Source organism: Corticium candelabrum, chromosome 4, assembly GCF_963422355.1.
Source record: "Corticium candelabrum chromosome 4, ooCorCand1.1, whole genome shotgun sequence".
NCBI lineage: Eukaryota > Metazoa > Porifera > Homoscleromorpha > Homosclerophorida > Plakinidae > Corticium > Corticium candelabrum.
In genome coordinates, this window is record NC_085088.1 from 872,496 (window position 1) to 886,815 (window position 14,320).

A 14,320-nucleotide genomic window follows, 5' to 3' on the forward strand; every position below is an offset into this window, starting at 1 on the left:
AAAACTCATTTGCATCTCCTATTAACACATCAGAAGACTACCAGGCATATAAACTGGTTAATATCAATTTATTTAATTAAGCTCTACACCAAGGGAGATAAACTGAAGAATCATTCACAAATCCTTGTCAGTGTCCCCAACGAGGCATCGAGTCTGACCAAGTCACCTAAAATGGTAGCAGGATTGCAGTCAGATGCAAATGGTAGGCAAAAACCACACAAATGCCATGAGAATGAATAGATGCAATTTGGGAAAACCAGCTGTGTGTGTGTGTGTGTGTGTGTGTGTGTGTGTGTGTGTGTGTGCGCGCGCGTGCGCACGGGCGTGCATGTGCATGGGTGTGCACATGCATGTATGCATGCACGCTGCCATTGAATGAATGGTGTTGAGTAGCCTCGTCCCCAGACTCTCTTGCGCTAGTCTTGTCCAGTGCCCGTATGAGTCTTGTCCAGTGCCCGTATGACAATTCCAAGCAAATCTCTTGCTTGGAATTGTCATACGGGCACCGGACAAGACTAGCGTGAGACAGTCTGGGGATGAGGCTAGTGTTGAGGGCATGAGGTCTTACCAACACCTGCAATACGGATACTGCCCCTACCAGCAGCAATTAATATCAATGCCCTCTCATACCTGTATTTATAAAATCTGTTGCTCCTGGTACACTGGCTATGCAAGGAACTCCATACTCTCTAGCGACAACAGCACCTATGACAAATACAGCAATGACACCGTATTTGTGGTTTTTTTTATGAAACTCTGTATTACCATGTGATAGTAGCCCACCTAGTTCAGTGACAAGGCCTCCGATGAGAGTGAAATAAGGAGTCCAACCCACGTCTGTACACTGAGTGATCAGGATTTCTCCCGGCTGGAACACAAGCCAACAGTCATACACAACCATGTGTGCAATACGTGACATTTCTATTATACTTGTATGTGTGTGGCGTCTCTGACATCGAGAACGACTCGAGCACGACCTTCAACCGATCCCTGACTTACCGGCATGCCTTCAACACAATCACAAGGACATGAATATACAAGACCCCAAAACTAGCAGACTGTACCTCGCATCTTGAAGGAGGCTGCAACCGATTTTGCTATTCGAGTATTCGTCTATTATTAGATGTCATCATATAAACCATCATGTGTCAATGTGTGCATTGCTTACTGGCTGTGGTGTGCCAACATTGAAGATTGGGTATCTCGTATTGAGTTGGGAAGGGTAAAGCTTCCGTCTTCTCATTGCCTTTGTCACCAGGCTCTTATCTCCACAGAGAAGTTGACCGATCTCGTATTGAGTGAGGAAGAAGACGAGCTCGTTTGCTGGCAAATATTCCTACCCATCAAAAGACAGTTGTGTGTCACTTGTTTGCACGTAGATCAACAGAATTAGCAGACCTCAAGGACAAGAAGCTTGCCAAGATGTAGATACGCCTGTCGGAAATGATTCGACATTTTGACGGCAAGCGACTGCATTATGACAGAAAATTGAAAGTGATGACAATTGGTGTGTAGGACGTGGATTAACCTTTCCCTTCTCTCTCTGTCTGACCGCTTCTCGACATTTCGGCAACATCCATTTTATGAACTTCCTAACAAGCAACGTACTCGTTACACGTCGGACTTCACAACGTTTGACAATCGGCAACCTCTTTATCCACGAGAGGTTGATCTTTAGTTTACCAAAGATGTCGTCAAGATCGTTTTGCTGTCTGGTCTTCTCTACCTTCGATGGCCAGTTTCTGCCCTCTTCTACTGAACTAATCAACACAGCGCAGTTTACAGAGATACTGGCATTGAGCTTTAAGTGTGCACGACATGCTGCATCCTCTGCCTCTGCATCAATTCGCTGTTTTATGAGAGCCTGCAGTACAACAATAAGTTTACTACGGGACGATATCCAGCTTGCCTCAACTTGCTGTTGCCCAGGCTAGCAAGTCTGTATGCATACAAGAGGTACAAACATGATGACTGGATACCAACTGGTTGTTAATTCATGTATCAACTGGTTGGATATCAGTCGTTTAGTCAACCAAATATCGTAACTCATTTTGATAAGAAATCAAACACCATTTTTTTGTCAATAAGATTTTTGGAATACAATTGGTATGAGCATGGTTTGGGATCTTGGTTAGTATGAGCAAACTGGATTGTGTCCCTTCAATGTTACACAATGATTCAAGAGAACGACTGTACCTGAATTGCAGGCATAATTCTTGAGGGCTCTGCAGCCCATGGCTTTGCTGCAAACTCTGCCTGAAACATGTGTTCAACATCCTTTTTTACACGGTTGTTGTATGGTAAATCGACATACATACCTCTCGTAGACAGCGATGGCCGTGCTTGTCAAGGAACTGCTGAAATGACTCTCTTATTACGCTGTAGTCAGTTCTGCGTAACCAGAGCAGAGCTTCCTATGTAAGTCAGGCAGTAGTTTAGTTGGGAATACAATACATGGCACTTCAGTGTAACTGGACACGCACGGATACACTTGTTCACACACACAGAGACACACATGCACGCACACACACACACACACACACACACACACACACACACACACACACATGCACGCGTGCGCACACACACACACACATGCACGCACGCACGCACACACACACACACACACACATGCACGCACGCACACACACACACACACACACACACACACACACACACACACACACACACACACACACACACACACCTCTTGCTCACACTGCACAAATTGTCTGCAAGTTTGGACACCATACTTATGAACCATCATATCAGCCAAATCCTACAGCCAAACTCAGTGAGTCTAATGAATAAGAGTATGGTAGCCTCACGTATCATACTTCTAATGCAGACGGTACGTCGGCACTCACGACTCCTGAGCAGCAAGAAAGCAACAAGGACATATCCGATGACATATCTGCTGTCAAATCTAGAAGAGATTCAGTCTCCACAAACATGTCAAAATATAAATGTTGATATCTACCATCCATATCGTGACACAATGTAGACACGAGCGTCGAATTCCACATTCCTGATTTTGCACTAAACAACATGTGTGTGTCCCACGCCTTTAAATTCAAACCACATCAGCCGATGCTTAGTACATGTATCCAGACACGAATGACTTACGTCGGAGTATACAGACAAGTGATCTGTTATTGTTGCATACATTTCTGCTGCAGTGTTCCTTCTCTCGAGGCAAAACGTAGCCAACAGTGACTCCAACTCATCCAACCTATGCCTGCCACTCCACAAATACTGGCCACAAGGTCACATTTATTGATAACAATTTGTTGTCACTCGAATATGTGCTAGAACATCGTACCTGTACGGCGTTCACGGCATTCTTCATTCGTTTCCCCATGGATGCTTGTCCATTGTGTTGTTTGATCATATCCCATGTTAAACCATCGAGAACCTAGACAACAAGCATGCTGACGCTGCATACCGTATCACAGCATATTGAACTAAAATATAATACTTTGCCACAAAGACCGAGTTCTGTGACATTCTTGTTTGCTATGAGCACATTGTTCTCGTATGTGTTAGACATGGTCTACACAAGTAAATGACACTGAAATGCAGCACTGTGGATGAACAAGACATATTTTGAAGGTACGAACATGAAGGTTGATGAAGCAGCAGCCGCTGTAGATGCCGAGGTTTTTCATTGTTGGTGTTATGACGAACGGGCTCACTCCCCAGCTGACCTGAATATTCTGTAACAAATATCTTGTCTTCATGTAAGTTTGACAAAAAAATTGTTAATTTGGACTTGTAAAGCATCTTCGATGGCTTGACCGAACACACTTTGAGACAATGGAGTCAAAGCTCCCGGCATCATTTCTCTAGAGAGAATCATCGTTTGTGTACATTACGTAGACAATATGGAACACACGATGGCCACCGACCCGATATTACATGTTGTCAGCCATTCACTGTCACTGGCAAGGGCCGTGTCGAACTCGTGAACTAGTTCGTCGTCTGTCTCGGTATGAAGTGTAGTGACGGGTCGAACCTGAAACAAGATGGAAACGACTGTATGTGTACGTGTACGACACTAGCTACCTTAGAATGATTGACAGCAAAACACGTAAAATAAACAAATACCACACACAAAACGTATGCAGCATAAAACACGCTAAATTTCTGTTAGTGCCAGAAGCACGGGTATCCAAAAGCTTACAATTCTGTTTCCCAAGTAATTGTTTACCTGAAGAACATAAAATTGTCCTTGTACTTCTGCCCATTCGATATCTACAGCACCACCAAATAAACTTTCGATCTGAAACAGAAAGTATTTCTGGGTTTGCGACGTTCCATACATAGACGATCGTGTAACAACCGAATACTTTCATTCCAATGTTTGCTAACGTCATCACTTGATCGTATACGAGGCAGCCATTGCAATCCGTCCGATTAGTTGTAGACGTAGTCACAGAATCGGCCACATTCATAGACGCGAGACGTACCGTCTGATCCGAGGTCTTCTCTAGCAGCATCGTATCCGGTGTCACCTGACCTGACACAACACTCTACACAATAAAATGTTTATTATACTATATTCTCTGTGTGCACTGTAAACATCCTAATTTGACTGACTGACCTCTCCCAATCCATAACTGGCATTGATGAGCATGCTCTTTGGGTTACCCGTAATCGGATCTGCAGTGAAGAGAACACCCGCCGTCTCACTCGGAACCATCAGCTGTACGATCACGGCCATTTTGGACAGCACGCCTTGTCCATGTTGTCTACAGACAAATTTTTGTTTCACTTTTAGTACATGCTACTCACATACTTCCCTACCGTCTGTATTGCACAGCCTGGTACGAATAGAGAGATGCCCAACATTTCAATACATGTTCTAACACAGATGACACTCCCTGTACATTCAAATACGTCTCCATCTGCCCGGCAGCTGAGCTGTCCTCGGCATCTTCGCCTTTAGCAATAAACAGAAGTTTTCTTATGTTCAAAATGCTCGTCGTTTTGATTAACAAAACAAACATGCACATCCTCACCGACTGCCGAAGAGCGTAGAGCAACAAGAGCATCCCCTAACTGTAACTGAGCATAGTTACTGCAGATCATGTGTTTCAGATGCTCAGACATGTGAGACTGGATGAAACACGCTTCAACTCTAAACATGAACATAAACATGGCAAGCCAACAAAACGTCCAGACAAGCAATTAACCTTTGGTGTAGACTCTGTATCTCTGTCGTGTTGCCTTCTGTATTCCCTGCCTGTCGCCTGTTTGTGCAAACCAAGACATTAAAACGTCACGCTTACTCGTTCAAATCTGACCCACCATGCAGTCTGTAATTCATTCAACAGCAATTTCAATCGACAATTTTCCTACAAGACATGCATGGAGATTAGTAACCATACACATGACAACAAAAATGGGTACATGAACACACAAATTTAGACCACAAATATGCTACAAAAATATAGATTTACAGCTGCGTTCAGCTAAATTTTTAGATGGCTTAGAAATGAAAACTTGTTGCAAACGCAGAGCAAGATACACAACTTGTGGTTGACTGGACATCCACAAAGAGTTATCAGACATCCTACTTTGGCTTGCAGCAGCGGCATATTATCTAGTCTTTCACTGTATTAGTAAATCTAAATATATATGAATATACAGTATGCATGCATAGTTTCATAAAAGTGATGTTTAACATTATGATGTGCGTAACAAAGCACAGAACATTTGTACATGTTTGTGCTCTTGCTTCTTGAATGAACTGAAGTTACTCTACATTTCTTAAGCAAACTACAACAGGAAGCTGACCAAGACACACAGTCATCTGCATTAACAGGCATCAAAATGGCCGCCCTTGCTGGCTGAACAGATGCGCCAATCGTTTGGTAAGTACAGTTGGACGTGATCATGATTTGGTCAGACAAATGTCCAACGACCGATCATTATATCCTGCACTGCAAACGTCCAATAAATTAGCACAAGCTACATACTGTATCATGAGCAAACACAACTGCTTAGTCTATGACCAACATGCACACATGAGACTACACAACAAGTCGCAAATATTCAAACATGAAACCGAATATAATGTTACGAACCCAACAAAAAGTCATCATGCACATACAGTAGCATTACAAATGTTGATAGGATTCCGAGATAACACATGATTCAATCAACACTGACTTTGCAGGCAAACGAGGTCGTCACAACAGAACTGAGATGTGCTACATGTACCTCTAAGTGTAGATGAAGAGCACGAGTAGTGAGACAGAATGCAAGTGGCACAGTAAACTGAAACAACAAAATATCGTCAAACAAACAAATATGTTACACAAGAACTGCTCTGCAACTCGACATACTTGAGTTGCTATAGCTTGCAGTCTGGCAAGTTGAGATGCCTTCCCTCCCGAAATATCAATGAGACAACACATTGGATCAGACAGCCACAAAGCAAGTGGAGTTCCACAAGTGGAAAGATCTGAGAATAAAAAACAAGCAATAGTTAACTGGACTACACTGGATTGATAGTCTATCATAATAGATGGTACAACAACGTGTGTGATATAAGGTAACAACCTGGTGAAACAGGATGTACAAAAGGGAGGCATCGACTTGGAGAAGCAGGAGAAGTAGGAACGTGTACACAACAATACCTGCCACAGGAAAACTTGAGCTTTATAAACATTGTACAAATATTATCCAACAGACAACATGAGCCTATTCCTGCAACCTGTTTGCCACCTCCTGCAGTCTGTTTGACACCTGGTTGGCTCCTCTTCCAGGGGTGCCATTCAACTTGAAAGATGCCAGTCGATGTAGACTCTCTAGCCCCTGGTTGTCATTTTCCTCTTGAAAGAAACCATCTTCGTCAACATGACATTCCAGCAGGTACAGACTGCAATCTATAGTAAGACAACAAACTTGCTGTTTCTTCATAAATCATAACAATGCAATTAAGAGAGACTATAGATAGTGAATGGTACAACACCTGTCTTGAACTCGATTCCATAATTCATGGGAAGGTTTTCGAGGTCAATGAAGTCTATCAGGTCAAGGTTGCTGGTAGTAATCGCTTCACAAATTCCATTGGGTCTAATGAGATAGCCTTTGCTTATTGTGTTTTCTTCCTCTCTGTCAAACTCGGCCACCAGCTGGAAAACTGTTCCAGTCTACATGTAGTACAACAACATGACAATATTGATAGATATCCCATTGCAATATCATATCAATAGGATTGGTTGCGGTCGCAAGGTGTTGGTAAGTCTTCTGACTACAAACCACCAAGTACATAGGGATGGCCATTAGTTTACATGAAAGAATGATGCATTATATCACGTCTCCATGTATATGCATTATTTCTTACTTTTAGTCTTCCATAATGTATAACAACGTGGCCTTGAGTCAAAGTGTTGCACCCTAGCACATAATACATTTTCTATACCTAAATGGCAGTCAGATTTTTATGCTAGCAGCATGCAGACGACATGTATGCAATGCATAATAACAACAGTTTGAGTATTGTGTATTAATTGTTTCATGCCGGAAGCACTAAGAACAGAAATGTCATTCACGTGTCAATTAGTTGCTGTTTCTATCATCCATTCTCTTAAAATTTTGGATAGAAAACAATAAAAAGAAATGCTACTTGCAGTTGCTCAGAAAAAAAGGATTGGTAAAGGTACTTATGCTACTTACCCAATGTCCTTCTGTTAATTCCTCTAAGATTGATACGATAAGTTCCGAGTTCTTCAACATACAGAGATCCCTGCAGCTCTCCCCACTGTTCCCAGTGACTTGTGCACCAACAGCTACAAACGCACAAAAGTATAATATTAGAAAGTTAAACAAAATGATCGGCAGCCACATGCACCCTTCATGCCAACATACACTCAGCAAAAAAGATCCACCAAAGACAAAATCTCTGCATAGTCTTACAGGTAGACAGAACGGCAACAAATCCCATAAAATACTATACTGTGGTCACTCAGGTATACATGTACTTGCATCAATCATTTTATTTTTGTACTTGAAAGTCACAGATAGCAAATCTTTTTCTAGCAATTATGGTTGATACCGAGGGGGTGCAAATGTTTTCTGCTGTATTTTCCACTTTCCAGTGAAAACAACGAGTCATAACACTCGTTTCTTGCCTCTTGAATTGACAAGCAAATGTCAACGTTAGATTACCCCCTCTGGATGTATTGTATTGTTTTTGCGACAATGAAGTTCCTGGTCGATTAGAAAGTCTGAGACAAATTTGTAGGAAGAAGCCACAAGGGCTCAGTAAGGCAGCACTTGACAATTAACGAGTGCTGCCTCTAACTAGCAATAGCATTCACCTGGAAATATTGCTTGCCTCCATTAATCTTCATTCAACATTTCCCTTTCCTATTGTTGTGGTTCATTGACAAACCGCTGTGTCCCTTGCTTGCACAACAAACTACTTATAATTGCCGTTGCAAGCGCTAACCTCTTACGCAAAGTATAACATCCTCAAGTTGTTTTGTATTCAAAACCCATCAAGTGCCCGCTCCGCCCCGAGGGAGGTCCAATAACGAGCGCCCCCAATCGCAAAACTCTACTCCATGAAGCAGTGCAAAGACACACCAGACCGACATCCTACATATTGCAAGGGTAAGTATCTCATTGTCATCAGTATGCGTCTGATGCAATATACATGTAAGTTGCATAAGTTATTGCTCTGAAGTCAACATCCAAGCTGACAGGCAGCATGCAACGCAACAGACCGTGCAAAAACACGAACGTACGCGCCGGTGTCTCGCTCCCACGCTTTTCCCGCCGATCTCGCCGCAATATATTCAGAACGGCTGCCCGCCACTCCAGTAAACGCAGACCATCTGCAATCACAATCCACTCCACTCTATCGACACGCACTTTCTAAATGGAAATCAATACACAAACCTCAGACTCAACTTGGCATGAACGTCTCTAGCCGGAACAGCGTCGACACTCTGCGGTTTCAACCTGAAGGAGATGTATGCATCTGTCACGACATGTAAACATGACTTCCTGACATTCAACGTAGAGATAATGAGAGCCATGCCAGCAGGTGTGCAGTAGACCGAAGACACGCACACAAACACAGCACGAACACAACACAACACATCTCGGTCTATTTATCACCTTAATCACTCGTGGCACGTGTGACCTACCGCCCCCGACACGCGAACGAAAAGAACAAGAACGATGAAGGTAACGCGCGAGCTATGCGGCTCGAGCATCAAACGGCAATGAGCGATAATCAGTGATCGAGTAATGGAAACGACGAGGAGGTGATGAGATAGCGAGTTAGAGAAGGAAACGCGTGCAATCGTTTTAGACCTTATCGCCTCTTATCAGCGGCCCTCGAACAGGCACTCAAAACGCAATTGTAAATAAACAGTCGACGAGATGAATGCGAGTGAAGTAAATGCGTAAAAGGCGACTACACAAACGTAGTCGCTTCATACCGTAAAATGCCATTGTATGTCGCCTTCCATACGCGCAGCGGATCGACGCATTTCACGTTGAGTGCGGCTCTCGCAAAACCGTTGACTCCTCCCTCGGCATATGCGTCCATTCGTGGGAATTCGGGTAATTGCAAAAGGCCAATTCGGTCGTGCTTGATGGTAAGCCACACTCGAGACGACGCGCGTCCCGGACGTCGTCGTGCAGCGCGGAGGAAGACGTCGCACGAAGCGTCGGGCGCGAATCCGGACAAGAAGACCGGCTCGCAATCATCCGTTTCCAGTCGAGTTGCGATGTGCGTCTGTTTGTCACTCGTGGCTCTTCCATCCGCATTTCTTTCCTTCCTCGTCAAGCAAGGCAGCCAAGCCACAAGCGACGGTCTACAGGCAAATTTCTCTTGAATTCCTGCAGGTCGTGATGCGTTGTTTCGTCTCCTCTCCGCTTGTAGTCGCAGTACGAGATTGACCAACATCGTCAGGACAGCGGCAAGAAACGCCAATTCTGCAGCAACGAGCAGCGCAGCCATCCCGCACTCTGTCGTCCACGGAATGATTAGAAATGAGCCTCGCGGTCAGATTCGTCGAATTTACAATCGTAATTCGTCTAATGCCATCGCACCATCGCACCAATCGCCCATCGCTTGCCCGCCCACTCCACGTGCCGAGCACAAACGACAAACAAACCGTCAGTGAAACAGCGATTAGCTCATCGCCTCCTAGCGTGTATAATACGCAGGGATGATGTTTCCACCTCTTCACCAAGGCAAATATAGAATAATGTGATTAACGTTAAGTCCCTACTTGGTGGGAATGGCGACGTTAGAATGTTTAGATCTCTCTCACTAATCATGAGAAATTCGTACTCGTTTGTACAAGTGGTAAGAACAGAAGCAAGCGACGCCACAAGAATAACATATCTGACAATTATCGAATACAAAAGAGACACTGGAAGGTATACAGCCCGTCACTCCTGCAAGAGGTGCACCTGCACAAGTGTGGTCATCAACATGATTGTACACTGTTGGATATCATATGAGATATGATGATCGACAAGTGGTACTTGCAGATAAGAATCTCTCTTTACTGTTTATCTAGGAGCCGCCCGCAAAATGATATACCGGAAACGATCGGAGCGATGCGACAGACTCAAGTTTCTCGGACGATTCACTAAACAATCAGTCGAGAGACTCCGTGGCTTAGACGTAAAGATTGCGTTGCGCGCGAGGATTAGCACTAGAAGCAACAAAAACAACCAACCAATTAATTTGGTAGAGACGGTAACCAGACAGTCACTAATTTTAACTAGACAAGCACATGCATGCACACCGAGTGTGTTTTACTTAGGAAAGCGTAAATTGCACTAAACTATCAACTCAAGCAATTGCCTGCTGCCATTCCATTGTGGAAAGAGTTATAGGTCAAGAGTCAATGGATATACCACACACTAGCAAATCGCTAGGGGTCTGCAAAGCTAATTAAATTGACACTAATGATGATGGTAACTCAGCCAAAACCGATTGTAACTTAAAACTGTGCGAAGTTGCCTAGTTAATTAATTGGGCAAAGTAGTTTGAACGTCCACACTAGAACATAGCTCACAACTCCTAATGGTATTCATCAGTTTTCAAGTGTCATTTGGCATTACCTGTGCCTCACTTATTGCACTCGCAACACGTGCACTATACACCAACACGAGATACTTAATTAGATTAACTGAAATTAAAATCGACACGTCAACTTGATGTTGATATCAACGTAAAAAGCAATGGGGAACGGAATGACTAAGGTTATAATCTGAGTTACTGGTTGACAGTCTCTAAACAATGTTAACGTCGTTTGCTGCGTCTAGATCATACCTGGCCTTTACGTAGGCAACATCCGCGGTCAGTTCAACCATCAAGCAACAGTCTACATCACCATCCAGTGTCTCACGTCTTCTCGTTTTTAGACTCTGAAGACGAAAAGCAGGTCAACGAGAACAACATCACTCACGTTGTGTCAATATATCAAAACGCGAAACCGGCAGTCAAATTCGTAAACGTCTGTTTTTCGATGGTTATTAATTTTAAAATGTTTTCTCACGTGATCTGTGTGATGATGCAGAGACTGCAGTATAAATGCATTGATGCAGAGGACAATCCAAGTCAGGACTTGTAAGTCATCTACATTGTTGAAGACGTGACTGTAGATGTAGAGTGGTGGTACTGGATGCAGGTCAAGCTGGTTTCAAGAGTGCACTGACTTTATTCATCAGAGCAGGTGCGACGTGCCGGTTGCATTGCAGGAAATTGAATGACGTGATGGCTTGTCTAGATTGAGTGGGGGTGCAGTGCTTGTTCACTGGTAAGATCGATAAATAACGGAATGTTTTGATGTGTATAAATAATAGCCAACAAAGAGCCCTTGGTTGTGCACAGCTAGTGCCCCTTAGGACAGTGTGCATAACCACATGGCATGCAGTGTTTGAGAGGTGGCTGTTCAAACAGGTTTGACTGTTTGCCAGGAGTAAATTTAGTAATTAATTAATTAATTAAGTTTTAACTGTCTGGAGAATATTTGGTTGACTTGCTGTGAAATTGGTATATACACAAGTTGTTAAAATTTCTGCTTGGTGTAGTCTTGCAGGTGTGTCCCGTTCTGTAACGATCACGTGTGCCTACCTCATGACAGTAACATCACTGGGCTGGCCAGAAGTTTTGGATGCTGTAAGATCTGCTCGGCCTCATGCCAGTCCCAATTTTGGTTTCCAGCAACAGTTAATGCGTTACCATAAAGGCAAACTCAAAGAGGAACGAGAGAGAATATCACGGGTATTTCCATCCTCAACTCTGAAGTTGCAAGATGAGGAGAACTCGCAAGCACTCCTTGCTACAACAACTCAAACAAAAAGGTTAACAACTACATGGAAAAGAGATACAACAACAGAAAGCACTCAAGGTAAGGAAGAAAGTGGAGCGTCTCTCTGACCACAAGGAAATGAGATCTACTGAACTGTTGAACATATTATATTACAGCTGGCTGAAGATTCCAACCTAATGGTGTCTAGTGTTGTTATGTAGCAAAGGGACAATTGACCTAAGTTATTGCATTGCCTTGAATCTGAAAGATTGTAATAAAGTTTTTAGACAAGTCAAACAAACTCTTGTACTCTCCCAAGTTTGTTTGTTTGTTTAAAGAATGGCGTCATATCCCTGTAGAGTGGGAATATACAAACATCAACAGCAAGGAACCACAACCCCCAGGGTTATTGGATCAATTTAGTTGGTTATAGACAGAGGCAGGTAAGCTAAAACTATCTCCATATCTCTTCACTGTTTATTGCCTTGTCTCTGTAAAAAGCGCTGAAATGAGTCTGATTCAGGCAGCTCTTCATCTATTTCCTCTTGAGTCTCCCTGTCGTCGCTATCGTCATCTCCACCTCCCATTCCAAGTTCTGGTTTCGAAGATCCACCAATTGTGATTCCAGTTGCTACCCGAACCTCTTTTCCTTTCCCCAAGTCTCGCTGTAACCTTTCCAATTGCTCCTTTTTCTTCCCTTCTTCTAGCAAAGCCTTTTCACGTTTTAATCGTTCCATTTCTGGCTTATAATGCATCTCATATTCCCTCCTGGCATCATCGACGGCAGCAAAAAATTCCTTTAGTCCAGTGCCCAAGACAGCAGAGACACCAACAGTGCGGAGGTTCTTGTAGAATTCATCAAGAACAAGAGCCATCGACCGTGAAAGGTTGGAACTATAGCTCGTCTCTTGTTCCAATGCCTCGTGAAAAGCATCAAAATCTTGCATCCATTCTACAGCAAACATATGATCCACAATGTCGGTCTTGTTGAGAACAACAAGAAAGGGCAGCTTTGTCTTGTACAGAATGCTACATGCATAAAGCATGTTTGACATGAATGTCACAGGACTAACACACCGAGATGTATCCATAACATACACAATCACTGTAGGGAAACTAGATGCCAGAATTTCCGTAATAATAGCACCCGATGCTGACCAGGTGAAAACCTCGATCTGCCCAGGAGTGTCTAGTATCACATACTGACACTCTGAGCTGCGTCGTTCAATAAAAGCCATGACTTGATCAAATCGAGTCGAAAACAAGTTGAGTGCAGTCACGATGCCACCATTAGGTCCCAGGCCATACTGTTTCATTACTTCCTTGTAGTCTACTGTATCCCGGATGTCAATATTGGCAGGAAAAGGTACTTCATAACATGCTGGATCGAGGTTGATCACATAAGGCTGCATCTTCTGGGCATGAAGATGAGCATTAATTCTCTGCACAAACGTCGTCTTCCCGGAACCGGCCATTCCAAGACAAAGTATGCATACAGGCAACTGAGGTTTACTGACTGCATGATCTGATGACTGTCCAGTTGCCTCTTCTGCTGCCATTTCATCATTTTCATGATCAATTCTGGTGGGCCCCGTTTCTGATACTCGCGAGGCCTCTACGTCATCCAAACTAACAGAATGCGCCATTATGTAGTATACAAATCGCAGTAGATAACGAAACAGAACACAATTTGAGAGAGAGAGAGCCGAAGCAACCACGCCTGTCAAAGGTGAGTGCAGGGTACGCGAGCCTGTCATCGCGCATTCACGAGGGTAACTACCCGTATGTGGCATCGTATCGCAGAGACCGATTACACGTGTAGATGTAAGAGACTTACTATTAGCCAAGACTGTCACTCACTATAGTGTACAGAATTAATCATCACAGCTAAAAACCGCAGATACGACGACCGCAGATAATTTACTGAACGCGCACCGCGGCTAACCAGACATCAAGTTTTTATACGGGACATACATGTACAATACCGATTCTTAATTAACCAGTTAGTCTTTTTGTACGGTTAA

The 14,320-nt window shown here is 43.5% G+C and overlaps 3 protein-coding genes across 3 annotated transcripts; 1 reads left to right on the forward strand and 2 right to left on the reverse strand.

Moving 5' to 3' along the window:
- Positions 1-8: 8 nt before the first annotated feature.
- On the reverse strand, positions 9-9,985 carry LOC134177943 (putative phosphoenolpyruvate synthase). Its single transcript, XM_062644719.1, has 37 exons — positions 9,462-9,985; positions 8,914-8,976; positions 8,760-8,849; positions 7,687-7,799; positions 7,355-7,407; positions 6,980-7,160; positions 6,722-6,893; positions 6,568-6,644; positions 6,351-6,469; positions 6,226-6,282; positions 5,311-5,357; positions 5,196-5,252; positions 5,022-5,140; positions 4,807-4,942; positions 4,604-4,751; positions 4,350-4,532; positions 4,211-4,282; positions 3,909-4,015; positions 3,773-3,845; positions 3,621-3,716; positions 3,479-3,553; positions 3,323-3,415; positions 3,127-3,255; positions 2,981-3,065; positions 2,838-2,926; positions 2,708-2,779; positions 2,319-2,414; positions 2,197-2,256; positions 1,650-1,864; positions 1,529-1,592; positions 1,399-1,470; positions 1,169-1,336; positions 1,065-1,113; positions 931-1,007; positions 766-868; positions 631-705; positions 9-166 (listed from the first exon to the last, which is right to left on the reverse strand). Exons 1-37 carry the CDS (start codon positions 9,983-9,985, stop codon positions 111-113), a joined length of 4,065 nt encoding a protein of 1,354 aa, XP_062500703.1. The 3' UTR covers positions 9-110.
- Positions 9,986-11,198: 1,213 nt separating this feature from the next.
- On the forward strand, positions 11,199-12,529 carry LOC134178827 (dual specificity protein phosphatase 22-B-like). The gene is made up of 7 exons (XM_062645732.1): positions 11,199-11,244; positions 11,308-11,341; positions 11,407-11,498; positions 11,562-11,611; positions 11,673-11,717; positions 11,772-11,801; positions 12,076-12,529. The coding sequence occupies exons 1-7, from the start codon at positions 11,224-11,226 to the stop codon at positions 12,422-12,424; spliced, it is 621 nt and encodes a 206-aa protein (XP_062501716.1). The 5' UTR covers positions 11,199-11,223; the 3' UTR covers positions 12,425-12,529.
- Positions 12,530-12,533: 4 nt separating this feature from the next.
- On the reverse strand, positions 12,534-14,024 carry LOC134178826 (GPN-loop GTPase 1-like). The gene has a single exon (XM_062645731.1). The coding sequence runs from the start codon at positions 13,940-13,942 to the stop codon at positions 12,767-12,769; it is 1,176 nt and encodes a 391-aa protein (XP_062501715.1). The 5' UTR covers positions 13,943-14,024; the 3' UTR covers positions 12,534-12,766.
- Between the last annotated feature and the right edge of the window lie 296 nt (positions 14,025-14,320).